Raw genomic sequence first — 22412 nt, forward strand, 5'->3', positions numbered from 1 at the left:
CCTTCCAGCTACAGAGGCCCATTATCAGCAGCCATCACTCCTGTGTTCCAATGGCACGTTGTGTTGTGTTTATCATTTAATGATAAACTTGGATTAGCTAACACAACGTGCCATTGGAACACAGGAGTGATGGCTGCTGATAATGGGCCTCTGTACGCCTACGCCTTCCAGCTACAATAGTCATTTACAACATTAACAATGTCTACACTGTATTTCTGAACAATTTGATGTTATTTCAATGGACAAAAAATGTGCTTTTCTTTCAAAAACGAGGACATTTCTGAGTGAACCCAAACTTTTGAACAGTAGTGTGTGTGATTTAAATGATGAGGTGGAGGAATAGAGGGGTGTGATAAGGTTCCCATTGACATGTGGAGGTCCTGACATCATTGACAACACTCATGGGTCGTGTAACACAGCAGCCTATCAGACCCTCACAGCGCTCCCTCTCTCCTGTCCTGGTATTGGTGCTGCCGTGGAAATGTCAGAGGCCCAATTAGCTTCATGTCTCCACGGAGCTCAGAAACATGGAGTAGACAAGCAGAAGACAACACTAACACAAATAAGACCTTGCATCACACACACATTGCATCCACTGGGAATTATGGTGGCTCCATGCACCTGCAGCACACTGATTTCATTTCAAGAAATTAAGCGAATCAATCACCTCCTTTCACTCTACACTGGTATTCATGTCCATGTTAAAGACATGTAATCGGAGGTGGCCTTTCTCCAATTCTAGTGTAGTCACCCAACTCAATATAACACTGTAGAAAACCTCCCTGTAAATTACAACTCCAGGAGTCAGATGTGGGTTGAATGGCAATGAACTCACAATTCTATTCCATTGTTTCTAATATAACATTTGTCATTGTTTTGTGCTCTACAGGCTACCTGGGCTACACCAGTGGTTTCTCCCTTAGCTGCATGGTCTTCTTCCTCAGTGCGGTAGGTTTGCTTCTTCTCCATCGTCTCTCTCCATTCGTTAAGTTCATCTTATTAAGTGTCATTTTTTATGTCACGTGCACAAGTCCAGTGAAATGCCTTTCTTGCTAACTCAAAACCCAACAGTACAATAATCAACAACAATGTATTACTAGAAAAAAGCACACGAGAACTAAGAGCAATAAATATGAAATACACAAAGTATGCATACTAAACTCAGCAAAAAAAGAAACGTCCACTCAGTCAACTGCGTTTATTTTCAGAAAACTTAACATGTGTAAATATTTGTATGAACATAACAAGATTCAACAACTGAGATATAAACTGAACAAGTTCCACAGACATGTGACTAACAGAAATTGAATAATGTGTCCCTGAACAAAGGGGTGGTCAAAATCAAAAGTAACAGTCAGTATGTGGTGTGGCCACCAGCTGCATTAAGTACTGCAGTGCATCTCCTCCTCATCGACTGCACCAGATTTGCCAGTTCTTGCTGTGAGATGCTACCCCACTCTTCCACCAAGGCACCTGCAAGTTCCCGGACATTTATTGGGGGAATGGCCCTAGCATGCTGGAGGGTCATGTCAGGATGAGCCTGCAGGAAGGTTACCACATGAGGGAGGAGGATGTCTTCCCTGTAACACACAGCGTTGAGATTGCCTGCAATGACAACAAGCTCAGTCCGATGATGCTGTGACACACCGCCCCAGACCATGACCCTACACCTCCAAATCGATCCTGCTTCAGAGTACAGGCTTTGGTGTAACGCTCATTCCTTCAATAAACGTGAATCCGACCATCACCCCTCGTGAGACAAAACCGCAACTCGTCAGTGAAGAGCACTTTTTGCCAGTCCTGTCTGGTCCAGCGACGGTGGGTTTTTGCCCATAGGCGACATTGTTGCCGGTGATGTCTGGTGAGGATCTGCCTTACAACAGGCCTACAAGCCCTCAGTCCAGCCTCTCTCAGCCTATTGTGGACAGTCTGAGCACTGATGGAGGGATTGTGCGTTCCTGGTTTAACTCGGGCAGTTGTTGCCATCCTGTACCTGTCCCGCGGGTGTGATGTTCGGACTGATCCTGTGCAGGTGTTGTTACACATGGTCTGCCACTGCGAGGATGATCAACTGTCCGTCCTGTCTCCCTGTATAGCTGTCTTAGGCGTCTCACATTACAGACATTGCAATTTATTGCCCTGGACACATCTGCAGTCCTCATGCCTCCTTACAGCATGCCTAAGGCACGTTCACGCAGATGAGCAGGGACCCCAGGCATCTTTCTTTTGGTGTTTTTCAGAGTCAGTAGAAAGGCCTCTTTAATGTCTTAAGTTTTCATAACTGTGACCTTAATTGCCTACCGTCTGTAAGCTGTTAGTGTCTTAACGACTGTTCCACAGGTGCATGTTCATTAATTGTTTATGGTTCATTGAACAAGCATGGGAAACAGTGTTTAAAACCCTTTACAATGAAGATCTGTGAAGTTTTTTGGATTTTTATGAATTATCTTTGAAAGACAGGGTCCTGAAAAGGGGATGTTTCTTTTTTTGCTGAGTTTATATACAGGAATTATTTAAAAAGTCAGTTCACATCATCTGAGTGGATGAAGGTTTATGTGATTTGTCACTCATAACTTGGCAGATCTCCTTATTGGTTCCACTCTCTCCCTGTATCTATTTTCATAGGTATTTCATATATGGGAATGGTTTGTGTTGATGGCAGTAAACACATCAAAGGGAAAGAGCTCAACCAAAGTCCTTAGACTGACTCACTCTAATCTACTGTGAAATGGCTTTTCTGGGCTCTGTGATACTCCCTCTCCTTCCCTCCTTCTTTCCCCATCTTTCTCGTCCCAGTCCTCCTGTTTCTTCATATGACACTGACCTCTGAGACCTGTTGCTGCATTGCTTGACGTGTAACCCACCTCTCTCGCTCTCTCTCTCGTTCTCCCTCTCTCTCATTCATCCTCCTCTCTCTCCTTCCTCTTCCTCGCTCTCCCTGCAGGTGATCTACAAGAAGTTTCAGATCCCCTGTCCCTTCGAGGAGTTCTCGGCAGCCAATCACACAGTGTCTCACCTCGACATTCACCTAAACATCACTGACAACCATGCTACCCATGATAATGGTCTGGTACATGAGATGGATGACTCCCACTGCGGTGCCCGTATGTTCACCATGAACTCTCAGGTATAGCACACCAGACTCGAGGCCCAATGTTTCACCATTGCCCTCGTTCACATTGTCTGTGTCCCAAATGGCATCCCATTCCCTGTGTTGTAAAAGTACTTTTGACCATAGCTGGTCAAAAGTAGTGCACTACATAGGGAATAGGGCACTACTTGAAACGCGGCCTTTGCTCACCTATGTACTGCAAAGGTGCAGGCCATGTAAGTCTAGTAGATGAGTAAATGAGCGGTCCCTCTGAGGTAGTTCAGTGGTCTATGGTAACACTGGGCGTTTGTGTGTGTTTCCTTTACAGACAGCGTACACCATCCCCATCCTGGCCTTTGCCTTTGTGTGTCATCCTGAGGTTCTGCCTATCTACACTGAGCTCCGCAAGTGAGTATGCCTGCCCTTTCCTGCCCTGCTCCGTCTGTCTCCACACAGTGCCTCCCTAGTGTCAGCACGAAACCTGGCATGACACGTATATAGTATATGCAGCCCATGTGGGATTCAAACCCGCAAGACCTTGTTGCGAGCACCAACTGAGCCGTTGGATTGTCAATGCTGGCTGTGACGTTAACCAGTGTGTGTGTGTGTGTGTTATTCAGCCCTACTCAGAGGAGGATGCAGCACGTCTCCAACCTCTCGATCCTTGTGATGTACACCATGTACTTCCTGGCTGCTCTCTTCGGCTACCTGACCTTTTATGGTGAGCACTTTCACTTCACCACCCATGCCCTTTCCTCTGCCTGAAATATACTGTACTCATGACTATGTGTGCTATAGCCTCGAAGGCCCAGGCTTCTCACGTTACGTTCGAAAGCCCGGGGAGGTTCTCCTCAGAAGGTAGTCTAACGTGGGTTGAATATCTAGATGGAAACCTATCAAGTATTTTCCATGGGTGGAGTTCCAAAGAGACATTGTGTTTCGAAAATAAAATCTGACTTGCAACAAGCTAGCATGCATAAGATACAAAACAAATGCCACACTGTTGTGTGCAGTAACGTATAATTGAACAGAAACATTATGTCCTTTTGGGATAGTCCCCTGTGCCTTCATGAACATACTGAATGTTATTGAACAGTTGCAATGTCAGTTTTGTTGAATGGAAATTACAATAATAAATTATTATTACCCAAACACTTGTTTGCAGCGAGTTGCCTCAGTCTATTGGAAATAGGAGCATAACTCTCCCTTGTGGTCATTATGTAGTACTGCACACTACACTGTACTATTATGTTATACCTTGTGACACGTTGGATTATGTGTTTCAATGAGGAACAGCCGTCATCAATGTCTCAGTCAACACAAGTACGGCTTAGTTTGGGTTTTTTAGTGTATAATACTGTACCTCTTGATGTTCCCCCTGATGTTACCTTTACAGGTAAGACCGAGACAGAGCTGCTGCACACATACAGCAGGATCGACCCTTATGACACGCTGATCCTGTGCGTGCGATTGGCTGTCCTCACCGCTGTCACACTGACCGTCCCCATTGTGCTCTTCCCAGTAAGTTACACCCCCCTCCACTATACACTCTTCCCTCGTTTAAAAGACAGGGAACTGATATTGTATACTAGCTGTTGGGGTGGGATTGGTGTGGGGTCTGAGGGGGGTTACTAGGTGGCTTTTGACCAATCATTTGGATTCCTCATGTCTTAATCTGAAATGATGGGTGTCGTGGCTTGCTGAATTGAGATGCTCATTTGAAGTGGGATGACCCTGTTGTTTCTGAGAGTACCTCACGGATTCCTTTACTTTACTGCCTTTCCCCCTCCTTATCTCTCTCCCCCTCCCTCCTTATCTCTCTCCCCCTCCCTCCTTCTCTCTCTGCCCCTCTCCATCTCTCTCACGCTCTATCTATCCCCTCAGGTGCGGAGGGCTCTGAATCAGATGTTCTTCGCCAGTAAGTCGTTTAATTGGCTTCGTCACGTGGCCATCGCCGTCACCCTACTCTCCTTCATCAACATGTTGGTCATCTTCGCCCCCAACATCCTGGGAATCTTCGGCATTATCGGTTAGTTGCACAGATTAAACCTAGAAGTGTAAACTGTAGCCCTGCTCTCCATCCCACTCACTTCCTCCATCCTCTTCCTCCTCCAGGTGCCACATCTGCCCCCTGTCTGATCTTCATCTTCCCTGCTATCTTCTACATCCGCATTGTGCCTAAGGAGCAGGAACCCATGCACTCCATCCCCAAGATACTGGTGAGCACATATCTCATCCTCTCCCCTGTCTCACCCTAGCCATACGCTATATCACCATAGCGTGATGGCATCTTTCTAAGCCTCTCCACGATAATTGTAATATGATCTTTATGATTAGTATTGTGTCCTTATGGTTACTGTATGGTTATGGTTACCCCGTTAAAATACATTCTAATGATGGTGTTTCCTCTGTCCTCCCAGGCCGCATGTTTCGCTGGTCTGGGGGTCGCCTTCATGATCATGAGTTTGAGCTTCATCATCATTGATTGGACAACAGGGAGCAGCAACTCTGGCGGTGGCCACTAGAGGCCGCCCTCTGCACTGTGCAGGCCAGGGTCGGCAAGGGGCTGGCAGGGGCTTTGAAGGGAATCCTAGGAGTGTGTGTTTTAGAACTGTTTCATATAATTGATGCACTATCCCCTCTGTGGTAGAGCAAGGGTTAGAGGTTAAGGGACAAAGTAGTACAGACAAAACAGTCTGTACTACTGTAACGCAGTATGTAGCCCTGCACAGAGGAGTGCTTTATATGAATCATCAGCACTAGACATGGTATTTTTTAAATCATGATAATGTGTATTATTTATGAGTGGGATAGTGCATCCAAGTCAAAACATAATGGAAAATCCTGAAGAAACTCATGATGGCTTCCCTTCCCCCCTCCCTTCATCCATCCTCCCATCCTTATTTATCTCTTTTCCATCCGCCTGTTTCTTTCCCTCCGACGCCTTAATTCATGTCAACTGCAGCTAGTACTGTACAGAAGAAGCACAGATGGAGGTTTGGTTGAATCGCTATGTAAAGGAAGGAAAGGAAAGCACATGACTATACATTATATGTCATTTGGCATCTTTGTATGAGATAATCTGACATTTTGTCAATAGAAGAAATAGCTACATCTATAGATTAGGTGAGTGCTGTAAAAAAAAAAGTCTGCGGCTGTCTTGTATCCTGTCTATCACTTTGTGCCAGTAGCACTCAACTTAACCATCAAAGGGTAGTAGGCTTTTCCAAATATTCTATTGGCACTAGCACACAAAGATACCGTATATTTTCTCACAAGAGTGCATTTAGCCTGAGCTGTTTAATGTGCCAAAGCTAAGGCTGAACGTGGTTTGTGGTTGTCGGGCTTAGTGCAGGCTGATGTCCCATGATGCATTATGGTGTTCAACTCTTGCTGTATCCCTGGTACATACAGTACACTCAGATAATGTGGCGTTCAACCAACCACACACATAGCCTTTTCGTTGAATCAGTAATGTATATTTATTTAACTAGCTATATCCATGTTTTTTAATTTCACAAGTGAGCTAATAGACCTCAGAACAAAGTATTTAACTATATGATCAGGTATCTTGATAGACCTTATAGATGGTATGCGCAGTCTATAGTCGATGATTTTGCATATTGGAGGGTTTAGGTGACAGTCGAATGTGTAGGAGGTGAGCTATAGGGCACTGAGCTGATTAAGAAAAAAAACATATAGAGCCTTTTACATTCATGTTAGTTAGATGATCAACTGACATCCTAGATACAGAATTGACAGATTTTTATGATCAATTGTGTTTTAATTTAAGATCAACAACTTAAACTTGCCTTTTTAACACTAATAGCACATATTTCACTCGTACTTATATTTCTACAATTAATTTGTAACCCTCGTTTTAAATTCAGTACAGTTCAAGTGAACCCTTTCAGTTATTACGAATGGTTAAGCTTACTGTTTTTGGCATGACAAAATATGGAGGAAACGTGTTTTAGTTATGCGTTGGTTGTGACATACTGTCCGTCCATGTTGTTGAACTACTCTTTATTGTATTTTAATATCTCTTTTCCACTTGTTTTGTGATTGATCTTGTGGTTGAAGTTTTAGTGAAGGAAAGCTGATGTGTCACCTGTCCAGTCTGTCTGGTGATTGGCTGATTCATTCATGAATTTACCATAACTACTGTGATATTCAATCCATAATATGTTGATGTTTGGGCTCTATTTCCAAAAACGTATCTGGTCTCTAACAGTGAGGTCTTGTGATCGAGTACAGTTTGACAATTAAGTGAATTGTGATTGTTAGATTTTGTCTGATTCGACAGCCCAATGCCCCTTCTTAATGCTTCTCAATTGTGTAGTGGAACATTAAACACTGTGACATCATATCTCTCAAAAAACCTAAATAGCATTGTTACATTGTTACTAATATATTTTGGCAAGTAACATTGTTACTAATATATTTTGTCAAGTCCTACGTATGTATGTAAGACAATTGTACCTTTTTATTTTTATTTTATTCTAAAACACTGCAGCCGGTGTTGCTTTCTCTTTTGTACATGAATTGATTTGAATTTATAATCAAGAGAATGTTGAGCTGTTTCTTTTACTCATCAACAGCTAAAAGGTTATTGCATGTATCTGACTCAACCCTATATTTCTCCTGGTCTTGCTGAGGCAGTGGTTGTGGTAAAAAGGAATGCCTGGTTAAGACCAGTCAAGGAGGCAACAGTTTGCCATAGACTGGGATTAGGCCTCTTCTGTCTGGGATTGTGTCTACATATCTAGCTACTACCTAACTGTTTCTCTCTGAGAGGCCTTGCTCTTCAATATTCGAGCTTTGCTACCACTATTATAATGTCAGAGGCAACATTCTCAACATTTTGCCTCTTTCTCTTGTACCCAAACCAAACTATGCCAGCTGGTTAACCTGTTGTTATAGCTCTTGTTTTACCTTTGCAATTTATTTCTAAGGAAATTAAAGGACTATGAGTGAATAACAAGTTACATATGAATTTTGGGCTTATAAAGTGGCTTATATAAATAATGTATATAAATGTAAACCCTTTATATTCTTGATGCATATCTAGCTTGTATAGTGTAAATAGCTGGGACAGTTTTAGTCTGACAATTAAAAAACAAATATAGAAGTTTTTACACCTGTGTCACTTATGTCCTTCGTTTGTCTACTATAGCTAATCTAAGTGTTCCTGCTCCATGATCCATGGACCTGTACAGGTTAGGCAAGGACAGGGGCATAATAATCTAGTGGAAGTTCAGCATTGCCTTGACCAGCATGGCAGACCAGAGGAACATGCACTACTGCACAGCTGAACTTGGCCTAGATCATGACTGATGATCCTTGCTTAACCTGTACAGGTAACATCAACTCAAATGTTTATGGGACAACAAGGGGACATTTTCTGGGCAGCTTCCAGCTAGGTCAGATTTTCCCTTCACGTCAAGAGAATTATTACTAATTTCCACCACTTGAGGGCACTACAAACCACTCCATAATGTAGTTTTGTGCACTGTGTTATGAGAATGTGTCTTCTCCGATGCTTCAGTCGACCAAGTACAGAAAATAACATGGTCCTTTTTCATGTTCCAATGTATGTTCAGTGTAAATCTAATACATGTTCAACTCCTGCTACTATTCTCAGATGAATGGGCAATTGAAGGTCATAAGCTGTATTCAGCTCAAGTAAAAACCCCTCACACCATCCAAACATTTCAGACACTGTAGTCATTCATATGAAACATAAATCTTCTTTAATCACTATTAAAAATAACAGCATTTTGGAGAGGACTAACTGTTCCCAGTAGGCCCACATGAAACAGACTAAAGATCAGCTTGAGGGTCCCTTCAACAGAGCATTTCATAGTTGATGGCAGTATGAAAGGGTGTTTTCTTGTTAAGTAGTTAGTGATGGTATAAAATGTGTGTTCATGAATAGGCTTTTGAATATGAAATCATATGTGAATAGTTTGGATACCAAAGAAACCAAGAAGAATGCATCCATCGGTTTAATATGTTTGTGTTATTACACTTGTGTCAAAATCCATCAATGTATCCATTAGCCTATATATTAGCCTGCACTGTATTACACTCTATAACGCCTATGTAACTAGCCTATAATATAATTGTAGGCCACTTAATGTAAAGTGAGATAGATCCATGTCTATTTTTAGTGCAGTCTATAGCTAGTGCACATGTTTTATTGTCATCACATCCCATGTTCATTTACATGTATGCACACATTTCTTAGTTATCTGGAGAGAGAAAAACATGGATCCCTAGATAATCAGACCTATTAAACAGTCATTTAGTTAATAAATTAGTTAATAGACCAAAAATAACGTGTTCTAAACCTCTCCGCCAATAACAGCTATTTTTCAGTTCTCCCTTCCCCACTCAGACCACACCCAGACAGTCCTTGCTAAATTCTTGCTTGATAAATTGCCCTTCTAAGAAGCTATTTTGGTTTATTTTTGACAAGTCATTGAAAACAACCCAGAAATGATTTGATATTGAGATAAAAACGGATGCGTTGGACATTTAAATACAGTAGGCCTATTGCATTTCTGCAGAAAACTTCACAACGGGTGGTTAGACAATAAGAATTGTGAAAGATCTATGACGTCACATATCAACTGGGAGCAGAAAGGGTGCCAACAAATCCCCTTAGAAAGCAGGCGGCAGGTTGGCAGCTGAAGTGCACCAGCAGTTTCTCCAGATTTCCACTGGATAACTATGTTTACTTGACTGCGCGTTTGAGTCTGGGAGCGCAGTCGCTCGTCCATGTGATTGGATTCCACCTTACCTTCACTTGGTCGGAAGAAACGTAGGAACGAGGAATAAGATTGATTGTATCGGCGCGGCTGTCAGAATTGATCATATTGATAATAAACGGTCAACACTACATAACCAATTCGCGTAGCCACTCGAGATTTGACTGCAACTTTCTGCGGCATTCTTTGACCTCCAAGAAGATTGCTCTGCGACCGACAGGATATATTGATGGAACGTTAGTTTACATCACTCAGAATAACGCAGCCGAGGACCGACTTTTTTTCTGGACATTTTATGCGTGCCATAAAACTAGACATCCTCTATTTAGTATAGCAAATTCGCACAATCACGTCTCTTGAACGGGTCGGGAAGTATTTTGGAGAACCGTTTCTCTTGTGTAGGCATATCAAACAGAAGTCAAGACGAAATCGTTCAAGAATCCTTGCGCCGGCCGTCAGTGCGCGCGTGCTTTTGGAAACATGGGTTGTACATTAAGTGCAGAAGATAAAGCTGCTGTGGAGAGATCAAAGATGATTGATAAAAATCTCCGCGAGGATGGAGAGAAGGCAGCAAGGGAGGTAAAACTGCTCTTACTAGGTAAGGGTTGCCGTTTATTCTTAATCCTTTGTTTGTCCGGATGGACGGATAGCCAATGTACGTTCCTTGTTGAGCTCTGTTTCTGGGCTGAGTGCTTCAAACTCTTTTTATTAGAATTTCCCGCAGGTTTGATGTGGTAGCGTAATGGGTTGAATTGTCATACACCAAACAAGCATCGCACATCCATCACCACCTGGTCTCTTGCCACGGGTAGGGGGTTAATCAGCAGCGCGCACATTTTTATTTATTTACGTAAACTGCTGTGTGGTCGACTGTGTGCTGATGCTGAGCTTTCTCTGCCAACGCCGCAGAAATAACATAATTCGTGTACCAGGGAACCAAAAGCAATTATCCTAGTGCAACAGAGCTTTCGATCAAGCCGATATTTCAATGAAGTCCATTCGTTCATCAATGTGGTTCCGAATTCTACCATGCATCTGCTTAGGTAAAAATGAACATGGATGAGTCATCAAGTCAGTCAACATTTTGTTCAGAACAGGTAGCGACATTCCTATTATTACACAGCTTTATTACACAACCCGTATTGAACAGGCATGCTAATGTGTGCTGGAGAGTGATTTTGACAGGGATTTGTCAGGAATTTTACAGATTGACAGCAGGGTAGTTGCTAGGATTTTAAGACCTTGAGGGCTTAACCCAAAACCAGTAGGGGGCTCCGGGGGCATCCTCCCCTGGCAAAAAAGGGAATTTCAATAGCTAAATGCATGAATTTGGTGCACTTTGTGAGTAACATTGAGAGATTAAAACATTGAGAGATTAGATATTTTTCAGGTAACTTGCAAACATGCACCTTCTCACCTACCACAGCATACGCTGCCACTAATAAATTACAGTAGTTATTGTGGGTCTCTATACTCTGGAACACTCTCTACTCTGGAACACATTCAGTGCATCTAAAATGTATTGCCAAAAACCTTCATACCACTCAACAGCTTAAAACAGACTCTGACCTGTCTAATGAGCCAAACTGATTAAACAATCCCACAGAATGTCCTCACCCTCTCTCTCACACACAAACACAAAAATGCAGTAATTAGAATCCATAGAGCAGCGTTAAGTGATACAGTCTACTCTGTGCTCACCCATCCTCTGTCTCTCTCCATCGCTTTCTCTGTGTCATCTGTTGCTGTTCTTGTCTGCCCTCTTCTGTTGCTGTCTCTTAGTCTTCTATGTTGCTGTCTCATTTGTCTAACCTCCTCTCTCATCATGTCCTGGTTGTAAAAAAATGTAAATGTATAAAAGAAAATTGATAGTAATTTCAGTCTTTTTCACCTCACTTGCAAATTTGTTGTTAACCTAAAAATGCAGTGACTGCCATTAACTTCTTTGGGCTCAACTCCCGTTAACGGGATCGATTTGACAACATCTGGTGAAATGGCAGAGCGCCAAATTCAATTTTTTATTATTTTTATTTTACTTTCATACATTCACAAGTGCAACACACCAAATTAAAGCTTAACTTCTCGTTAATCTAGCCACTGTGTCAGATTTCAAAAAGGCTTTATGGCAAAAGCAAACCATGTGATTATCTTAGGACAGCGCCCAGCATACCAACACATGAAAATCAGATTTTAACCCGCCAGGCGCAACACAAAAGTCAGAACTTTAATTCATGCCTTACCTTTGAAGAACTTCTTCTGTTGGCACTGCAATATGTCCCATAAACATCACAAATGGTCCTTTTGTTCGATTAATTCCGTCGTTATATCTCCAAAATGTCCATTTATTTGGCGTGTTTGATTCAGAAAAACACTGGTTCCAACTCGCCCAGCATGACTACAAAATATCTAATAAGTTACCTGTAAACGCTGTCCAAACATTTGAAACAACTTTCCTAATACAACTTTAGGTCTTTTTTTACGTAAATAATCAATAAAATTTAAGACGGGATAAACGGTGTTCAATACCGGATAAAAACAATGTGAAGTGTGTGACCTGGAGCGCGCATCAAAACATTAGAGTGCACTAGGCTGGACCCTCGTTCTAAACTGCCGTACTTCTTCATTTCTCTAAAGAAAAACATCAACCACTTTCTAAAGACTGTTGACATCCAGTGGAAGCGATAGGAACTGCAAGCAAGTGCCTTATAAATCTAGATACACATAGAAACCCATTGAAAACACTGTCACCTCAACAACAACAAAAATCCTGGATGGTTTGTCCTCGGGGTTTCACCTGCCAAATAAGTTATGTTATACTCACAGACATACTTTTAACCGTTTTAGAAGCTTTAGAGTGTTCTCTATCCAAATATACCAATTATATGCATATCCTAGCTTCTAATCCTGAGGTGCAGGCAGTTTACTTTGGGCGCGTTTTTCATCCGGACGTCAAAATACTGCCCCCTAGCCCAAAGAAGTTGAGAAATCAAGGTACTCCCACCTCTCCTGAATCTCAGTTTGCAGTTGCTCTTCAATGTCTCCAAGGCCCTACACTACTGCTAAAACTCTTCCAAGACACCCTAGTAGCTTAGTGCATAGCGTTTTTCTCATGGTCACGCAATGAGTTCAGAGCTCTCTTCTAATTTGTGTACCCGGTGCTGATAAAATGTATCCTTACTGTTTCTTCTGTGTTGTCTTCCATACAGTCTACAGGACAAGCAGAAGGCTGCATTTCTAACTAATCAAGTATTCTAACCAATCAAAGGTTTCAAAACATTTGTGTTGAAAGGCCCTCTTTTTCAAAGCAAAGGGGTTAAGGGGATACTGGGGTAGCTTAATGGAAAATGTTTCTTTTTTACAGCCAAATCTCTATTTTTGATGTGAATGGGCATGAAACTTATCCCAAACGAAATAGTTTCCCCCCCTCATCAATCTACACATAATACCCCACTATGACAAAGCGAAAACATGTTTTTAGGAAGTTTAGCAAATGTATTCAAAATATAAACAGAAATAGCTTATTTACATAAGTATTCATACCCTTTGCCATGAGACTGGAAATTGAGCTCAGGTGCATCCTGTTTCCATTTATAATCCTTGAGATACTTCTAGAACTTGATTGGAGTCCACCTGTGGTACATTCAATTGATTGGACATGATTTGGAAAGGCACACACCTGTCTATATAAGGTCTCACACTTGACAGTGTATGTCAGAGAAAAAACCAAGCCATGAGGTCGAAGGAATTGTCTATAGAACTCCGAGACAGGATTGTGTCAATGCACAAATCTGGGGAAGGGTACCAAAACATTTATGCAGCATTGAAGGTCCCCAAGAACACAGTGGCATCCATCATTCTTAAATGGAAGAAGTTTGGAACCACCAAGACTCTTCCTAGAGCTGGCCGCCCAGCCAAACTAAGCAATCGGGGGAAAATGGCATTGGTCAGGTGACCAACAACCCGATGGTCACTCTGACAGAGCTCTAGAGTTCCTCTGTGGAGATAGGAGAACCTTCCAGAAGTTCAACCATCTCTGCAGCACTCCACCAATCAGGCTTTTATCGTAGAGTGGCCAGATGGAAGAAACTCCTCAGTAAAAGGCACATGACAGCCCACTTGGAGTTTGCCAAAAGGCACCAAAAGACTCTCAGACCTCTCAGAAACAAGATTCTCTGGTCTGATGAATCCAAGATTGAACTCTTTTGCCTGAATGCCAAGCGTCACGTCTGGAGGAATCCTGGCACCATCCCTACGGTGAAGCAAGGGGTGGTAGCAGTATCATGCTGTGGGGATGTTTTTCAGCAACAGGGACTGGGAGACTAGTCAGGACCGAGGCAAAGATGAATGGAGCAAAGTACAGAGAGATCCTTGATGAAAACCAGCTCCAGAGCGATCAGGACCTCAGACTGGGGTGAACTTTCACCTTCCAACAGGACAACGACCCTAAGCACACAGCCAAGACAACACAGGAGTGGCTTCGGGACAAGTCTCTGAATGTCCTTGACTGGCCCAGCCAGAGCACGGACTTGAAACCAATCTAACATCTCTGGAGAGACCTGAAAATAGCTGTGCAGCAACGCTCCTTGTCCAACCTGACAGAGCTTTAGAGGATCTGCAGAGAAAAATGGGAGAAACTCCCCAAATACAGGTGTGCCAAGCTTGTAGCATCATATCCAAGAAGAGTAAAAGGTCTGAATACTAATGTAAATGTATTTCATTTTTTTTTTTAAATATAAATTAGCAAAAATGTATAAAAACCTGTTTTTGCTTTGTCATTATGGGGTATTGCGAGTAGATTGATGAGTAAAAAAATCTATTTAATACATTTTAGAATAAGGCTGTAACGTAACAAAATGTGGAAAAAGTCAAGGGGTCTGAATACTTTCCATAGGTACTGTATATATTGTATATGTAAAGAATATCAAGAACAATCTAATGGGTGACAATATTAGCCTATCACTTGTGAATGATGCCCAGCATGTGTGCAGTAAGGCAAGAAACTGTGCATCCCTTTTTTTGCGACCTTTTTCAAATCATAGTCGCACACCTCATGTACAGTTGAAGTCGAAGGTTTACATACACCTTAGCCAAATACATTTGTAGCCTAGCCCACAGGCCTATATGTTTTGATAAGGTTTGTATCACAACTAAAGTGGCCAAATAACTTCTTATAATTATGCACATTAATACGCTTTACAATGGGTGTCGAGCGTGACTGTCATACATATGCAGGGCATGAGTATCAAGTTTGGGGAAGATCATTCTCAGCATAAAAATGCAAATTTATAATTAAGGCATTACATGCATAATCACATTTGCGGTCACTTTTTCCCGCTATTTGATTGCATTTTGGAACATTCGCGCTTGTAGCCTACTGCCGTGTGCGCATTGCTGTGATTATGTGAAGAAATAGCCTAATAGTTTATCAAGATTTTTAGCTAAACGTTCTGATCTGTGGCGTCAGCCTCATTGCATAAAAACATTTTTTTTTATGATAGTTTGTGTTAATTTGGAATTTATCACATCCCACAACTGTCTCAGACTTTGTTTGGAATATTTATTTCTCGCACAGAATAGAATAGGTCAACTTTTGTGCTATGGGGGATAGTAGATTGACATAGGCAGTTTATGTCAATCTACTATCCCCCATAGTACAAAAGTTGATAGGCTAGTGCTTTTGCTGTTCGTTAGGCCTACTCAACTTGTTGGCTGACGAAAAGCAGATGTGGACAGTTCTTCCAATGTCTTCAATATGCGCCTCAGAATTGGATAAGGACGTGTGCTGTTGTGTCCCCGATGTGTGTGTTTTCACTTGTAGCCTGTGAGAAGGACCCGATCGTGTGACGGGCATTGGCTAGTAAGAATTGAGCTATCTGAGAGAGCCATATGTGTGAGAGGTGGTTCAGAGCACGCAGAAGGGAGCAGGGAATTATAACTATTATATTCAGGCCAAGGGCACAACAGCCACTGGCCGCAAGAGGCATGAATATTTTTAGGGGACTTTGCGGACACACAACGGGATGCCGCCGGGAAATTTGAAGCATTATCAAGTGCCTGTCAAATTGTGAATGAGAGACTGATGAACTGGGTACAGCCTGCGCAAGAAACAAAGCAGAGCTCATGCCTTTTATGCAACTTTTTTTCAAATCATCATTAGAGTCGCATCATGCAGCCTTAGAATGTACACTGCTCAAAAAAATAAAGAGAACACTTAAACAACACAATGTAACTCCAAGTCAATCACACTTCTGTGAAATCAAACTGTCCACTTAGGAAGCAACACTGATTGACAATAAATTTCACATGCTGTTGTGCAAATGGAATAGACAACAGGTGGAAATTATAGGCAATTAGCAAGACACCCCCAATAAAGGAGTGGTTCGGCAGGTGGTGACCACAGACCACTTCTCAGTTCCTATGCTTCCTGGCTGATGTTTTGGTCACTTTTGAATGCTGGCGGTGCTTTCACTCTAGTGGTAGCATGAGACAAAGTCTACAACCCACGCAAGTGGCTCAGGTAGTGCAGCTCATCCAGGATGGCACATCAATGCGAGCTGTGGCAAGAAGGTTTGCTGTGTCTGTCAGCGTAGTGTCCAGAGCATGGAGGCGCTACCAGGAGACAGGCCAGTACATCAGGAGACGTGGAGGAGGCCGTAGGAGGACAACAACCCAGCAGCAGGGCCGCTACCTCCGCCTTTGTGCAAGGAGGAGCAGGAGAAGCACTGCCAGAGCCCTGCAAAATGACCTCCAGCAGGCCACAAATGTGCATGTGTCTGCTCAAATGGTCAGAAACAGACTCCATGAGGGTGGTATGAGGGCCCGACGTCCACAGGTGGAGGTTGTGCTTACAGCCCAACACCGTGCAGGACGTTTGGCATTTGCCAGAGAACACCAAGATTGGCAAATTCGCCACTGGCGCCCTGTGCTCTTCACAGATGAAAGCAGGTTCACACTGAGCACGTGACAGACGTGACAGAGTCTGGAGATGCCATGGAGAACGTTCTGCTGCCTGCAACATCCTCCAGCATGACCGGTTTGGCGGTGGGTCAGTCATGGTGTGGGGTGGCATTTCTTTGGGGGGCCGCACAGCCCTCCATGTGCTCACCAGAGGTAGCCTGACTGCCATTAGGTACCGAGATGAGATCCTCAGACCCCTTGTGAGACCATATGCTGGTGCGGTTGGACCTGGGTTCCTCCTAACGCAAGACAATGCTAGACCTCATGTGGCTGGAGTGTGTCAGCAGTTCCTGCAAGAGGAAGGCATTGATGCTATGGACTGGCCCGCCCATTCCCCAGACCTGAATCCAATTGAGCACATCTGGGACATCATGTTTCGCTCCATCCACCAATGCCACGTTGCACCACAGACTGTCCAGGAGTTGGCGGATGCTTTAGTCCAGGTCTGGGAGGAGATCCCTCAGGAGACCATCCGCCACCTCATCAGGAGCATGCCCAGGCGTTGTAGGGAGGTCATACAGGCACGTGGAGGCCACACACACTACTGAGCCTCATTTTGACTTGTTTTAAGGACATTACATCAAAGTTGGATCAGCCTGTAGTGTGGTTTTCCGCTTTAATTTTGAGTGTGACTCCAAATCCAGACCTCCATGGGTTGATAAATTGGATTTCCATTGATTATTTTTGCGTGATTTTGTTGTCAGCACATTCAACTATGTAAAGAAAAAAGTATTTAATAAGATTATTTCTTTCATTCAGATCTAGGATGTGTTATTTAAGTGTTCCCTTTATTTTTTTGAGCAGTATATTAAAAATACAAACGTTGGGCAATATGTTTTTATCACAACTAAAGTTGCATAATAACTTTCTTTGTTAACCGCTCAACACAATAGAAGTATGTGCACACTCCCTCAAATCTTTTGGAGAAAATATCCTTTCTATTTTATTCAGCTTTGTTCAATTGTATTCTTCATACTATAAAATAATATAAAATAATGCCACGGAATTCTAAGCAAATCTTGTCTGCTAAATTAACTAGTGTAGCCCTCAGCCATATGGCATAGCCAGATCAGGGTCTAACATAAGGACAAGGAGTATGCTTGGAGTATGCTTAGGAGTCTTCTTCTGAAATAGACTACATTTTCTTCATATCATGTTTCTTAAGACTTGTCTAAATTTCATAATGGATTTATTTTGATGGTGTAGGCTATGGATTTATTAGAGTTTTTAAAATGTAGCTGTTCCAAAGGTCTGCATCAGTGGCTTGAAGTCTGTGCATGGATGCCAGAAGATGCTAAATGTGTTTATGTTAATTAACGGTCAATTACCATGAGACGGGGCAGTTGTTTGCTTGACAATCACCGTCTGACAAAATGTCATGACCGCCACAGCCCTAGCCTGGACCATGAAAAACATCCCCAGACCATTATTCCTCCTCCACCAAACCTTACATTTGGCACTATGCATTGGGGCAGGTAGCGTTCTCCTGGCATCCGCCAAACCTAGATTCGTCCGTCTGACTGCCAGATGGTGAAGCGTGATGCATCACTCCAGAAAACGCGTTTCCACTGCTCCAGCGTCAAATGGCGGCGAGCTTTACACCACTCCAGCCGACGCTTGGCATTGTGCATGGTGATCTTAGGCTTGTGTGCAGCTGTTTGGCCTTGGAAACCCATTTCATGAAGCTCCCTACGAACAGATCTTAGAGAGTTATGGAGATTGCATGGCTGTGTGCTCGCTTGTATACACCTGTCAGCAATGGGTGTGGCTGAAATAGCCGAATCCAGTAATTTGAAGGGGAGTCCACATACGTTTGTATATATAGTGTGTTTGGCTTCATTGTCTTAGTAGTGCCATTAAATTGTTATCCAGTAGGCTATTCCAACATGCACAGTGTGGCCACTTACTCTCTGAATCCCATGTTATCTGTGTCATATCACAATTAGCTTGTACTTTTCTCACGTCTGATTTCAATACCACCCTCCTGTTAGCACTCAAACCCCCAAATTGAACCATCAGTAAAGTATTCTGGTCCCAGGGAAGATGACTTCATGGCCGAATAATAGAATCAATGCATTGAAGAGTATGTTGTGAACAATAACAGTAGCCTGGGTAACCTTCGTGTTATTGCTGATTCTTTAATAAAAAAAAAGAACGTTTTTACCCCCAATTTCATGGTATACAATTGGTAGTTACAGTCTTGTCACATCGCTGCAACTCCCGTACGGCCTCAGGAGAGGCGAAGGTTGAGAGCTGTGCGTCCTCCGAAACACAACCCGCACTACTTCTTGACACAACGGCCGCTTAACCCAGAAGCCAACCGCACCCATGTGTCAGAGGAATCGCCGTATATTGGGCGATCGTGTCAGCATGCATTGCACCCAGCCCGCCACAGTAGTCGCTAGAGTGAAATGGGACAAGAACATCCCTGCCGGCCAAACCCTCCCGTAACCTGGACGGCACTGGGCCAATTGTGCGCCGCCTCATGCGGTTCCCGGTCGCAGCCGGCAGCGACAAAACCTGGACTCGAACCAGGATCTCTTGTGGCACAGCTAGCACTGCAATGCAGTGCCTTAGACCACTGCACCACTCAGGAGGCCCGTTATTGCTGATTCTTATCCCAACCTCAAATTTGTTGGTACACTACAATATTAATCACTCCTTTCAACTGCAGTGCTGGAAAAATAACAGCACGCTAACTTGTAGAGATTCTGAGTATTTTGCAGGAGCCTCAACAAAACAAAGTACTGTATCTACGATACCACACATTCCTACCAATCACAGTTCTGTAAACAAAAACACCCAATGTTTTCACTTCTGCTGAACATGCCTATTTGCATGATGATCTACATTGGAACCCTTCAAGGTGCTCAAAGCAAAGCCAAAGAAAATATGGAAATATGGAGTAAATTATTGCCCAGGGTCCTGAGTTGCATAGGTTCCCGGTTTGCAGAGGGAACCACAATGGAGTCGTATGTCCTGTGATGTCCCACACTGAAGTCTTATGTCCTGTGATATCCCACAGCGGAGTCTTAAGTCCTGTGGTGTCCCACACTGGAGTCTTATGTCATGTGATATCCCACAGCGGAGTCGTATGTCCTGTAATGTCCCACACTGGAGTTGTATGTCCTGTGATATCCCACAGCGGAGTCTTACGTCCTGTGGTGTCCCACACTGGAGTCTTATGTCATGTGATATCCCACAGCAGAGTCGTATGTCCTGTAATGTCCCACACTGGAGCTGTATGTCCTGTGATATCCCACAGCGGAGTCTTACGTCCTGTGGTGTCCCACACTGGAGTCTTATGTCATGTGATATCCCACAGCAGAGTTGTATGTCCTGTAATGTCCCACACTGGAGTCTTATGTCCTGTGATATCCCACAGCGGAGTCTTATGTCCTGTGATGGGTGTAAAGATGTTACTGTAGCATCTGCTGACAAAGCTTGGCTGTACAGTACCTCTTTCATCATCTTGGCCAATGTTCTGGAAGAAACACTCTGTGCCTGAATACAGAAATCCTCAATTTGCACACCGTCTCGCTCCCTGAAAAAGGGCCAAAGTTGAAAGAACTACATTTTGGGGAGCTGCCGGGAAACTAAAACTCTCAACCAACTATATTAAAAGCAGTAGAATAATCTCCCCATTTGAATGTCACCATCGCTGTTTTTATCAGTGACCAAAAACCATGTTCCATTTTTAATGGAAAGATTTGTATGGAAAGCCAAGTTGAAGCCAACATTAGATGTTGTCATCATAATAAGCACACGTGGTTTTACCTCAACATCCTTCAATTGTAGTGGCGGGAAACAAATGATTGGCCATGGATAATTATAAGGGAGCAGGCAAACTGATAAATTGGCTACAATAATTACAAGGACATTTCACGCACCAAATTGTGAACATTTTGATTTTCCAGTACTTGAATTTCTGAGCTCAAAATTGAAGTTCAAGTAAGCTACTTCAAGCCTCTTGTATTGTTTAAAAATGTATTTATCATGTTATTTCATTACCAGATCATATTGTGAATAAGCCCACTAGGCTGTCATTTTCTGTCATTATATCCAGAATAATTAATAGGAATAGAGTTTTTCCCAGCACTTGGGCAGTTCACAACAGCTGTTCGTCACTTGACTGTCAATCGGAAAATTCTTTCCTGGATCAGATGATGATGTGTGAAAATATCACGGTGTAATTAATCAGCTCGACACCAAATGCGCAACCAGTATTATGCATAATTATTGAAGAACCAAGTTATTGAAAGTATCGATTTAGGTTTTAAGTACCAGGTAAGGTGACTCTTTCTGTTAGAAGCATTTGAATTTGCTATCGCATTTATTCTTTTGAATTTGTGTGCCCATGAAAACTGTTTTCACCATGTAACATAAGGAGAAACTAAATGTTACGCAGAAAAAAAAACTGACCGACAGCTAGAGCAAGGATTCTTACAGGGTAAAGATTTGATTCAAATCAAGAAGCCAAACATGATAAAGGATTAAACATACTGTAGGTTTTTAGAAGTCGTGAAATTGATTGAATATAGCTATGATTCCGACCTAATATCTTAATGTAATGACATGATAAAAATTGGCAGATTATTATCAATGACTTATCAACAGATGTAACAAGTTGTCCAGTGTAGGAAACACTGACTGGTACTATAGTTTATAGAAAGACCCATAACCAATGCTTTATTAAAATATCATGACTAGCCAAACAGTCAGACATTTCCGTTTTTTCTCTCGGTCTTTCAACTTTGGCCCATTTTCAGTGAGCGAGATGGTGTGCAAATGGAGGGTTTCTGTATTCAGGCACACAGTATTTCTGTCAGAACGTAGGCTATAGCATTATATCTTGGCCAATGTTTAACAATGTATTTCAATATGGACGCAATGCAATTAGATCAATGTGTACTGCAAATCTGTTCAACATATTTAGCAAATATGGGGCAGGCTATTTAATGAACTAGGCTATAATGGACTAACATTGGAATTGGAGTTGATGGCAAAGCAATACATAAAATACAGTAAATACTCAACTTGAAGCAGCTACATATTTAGCCATGAAGCACGTTCTGATTGGCCAGTGAGGGGGCCAAGCTTCGACACACCCACAACTTGTTTAATTCATCAAAACCCAGCCCTTTCGAGTCATGGCCAGCTACTGCACCCATAATTTTAGTTTTTTATAAATTACCTGGTTCATCAAAATCCCCCCCCAACCTATAACGCTACTGCCAGCGCTAAGATTTACCATTCCGTTGTTTGTTAAAATAGAGCCTAGAGAGAGAGACAAGTCATATGTCAGCACCAGGCTGAACACCTTCAGATTACAGAGGGACATGATAGGAAACGAAGATAGCTAGTGTGGATAAGAACTGAATAAGCTCTCTGCAGATGGAATTCTGCCCATTGTGTCTTGTGCAGCAGTAATTGCCTGTGCTACAGGGACACAGTCAGATAAGAGGCAAAAAATAGATTACCCAGACAAACAACCCACTCTCAGCGCAGGACAAGGAGTACATGGAATCTGAACAGCTTGACATTGGTCTAATCAAAGTCAACAGGCAAGGCTATGTGTAATTTAAATCCTC

The 22412-nt window shown here is 42.7% G+C and overlaps 2 protein-coding genes across 3 annotated transcripts in view; both read left to right on the plus strand.

Annotated features, from left to right (window-relative positions):
• The window catches only part of LOC106582752 (sodium-coupled neutral amino acid transporter 3), a 63224-nt gene extending 54986 nt beyond the window's left edge, over positions 1-8238 (plus strand). For both annotated transcript variants that reach the window (XM_014166140.3, XM_014166141.3), the window contains 8 exons: positions 890-948; positions 2945-3127; positions 3420-3499; positions 3712-3812; positions 4488-4612; positions 4976-5120; positions 5207-5310; positions 5512-8238. In XM_014166140.3, the coding sequence (XP_014021615.1) occupies positions 890-948; positions 2945-3127; positions 3420-3499; positions 3712-3812; positions 4488-4612; positions 4976-5120; positions 5207-5310; positions 5512-5616 (902 nt within the window). In that variant the 3' untranslated portion in view covers positions 5617-8238. The remainder of the gene's footprint in view (positions 1-889; positions 949-2944; positions 3128-3419; positions 3500-3711; positions 3813-4487; positions 4613-4975; positions 5121-5206; positions 5311-5511) is intronic.
• Positions 8239-9846: 1608 nt separating this feature from the next.
• LOC106582753 (guanine nucleotide-binding protein G(i) subunit alpha-2) overlaps positions 9847-22412 on the plus strand; it is a 189953-nt gene continuing 177387 nt past the window's right edge. The window contains exon 1 of the mRNA XM_014166144.3: positions 9847-10462. Within this exon, the coding sequence (XP_014021619.1) occupies positions 10345-10462 (118 nt within the window). The 5' untranslated portion in view covers positions 9847-10344. The remainder of the gene's footprint in view (positions 10463-22412) is intronic.

This window comes from Salmo salar, chromosome 22 (genome assembly GCF_965601325.2).
Source record: "Salmo salar chromosome 22, fSalSal1, whole genome shotgun sequence".
In the NCBI taxonomy this organism is placed as follows: Eukaryota; Metazoa; Chordata; class Actinopteri; order Salmoniformes; family Salmonidae; genus Salmo; species Salmo salar.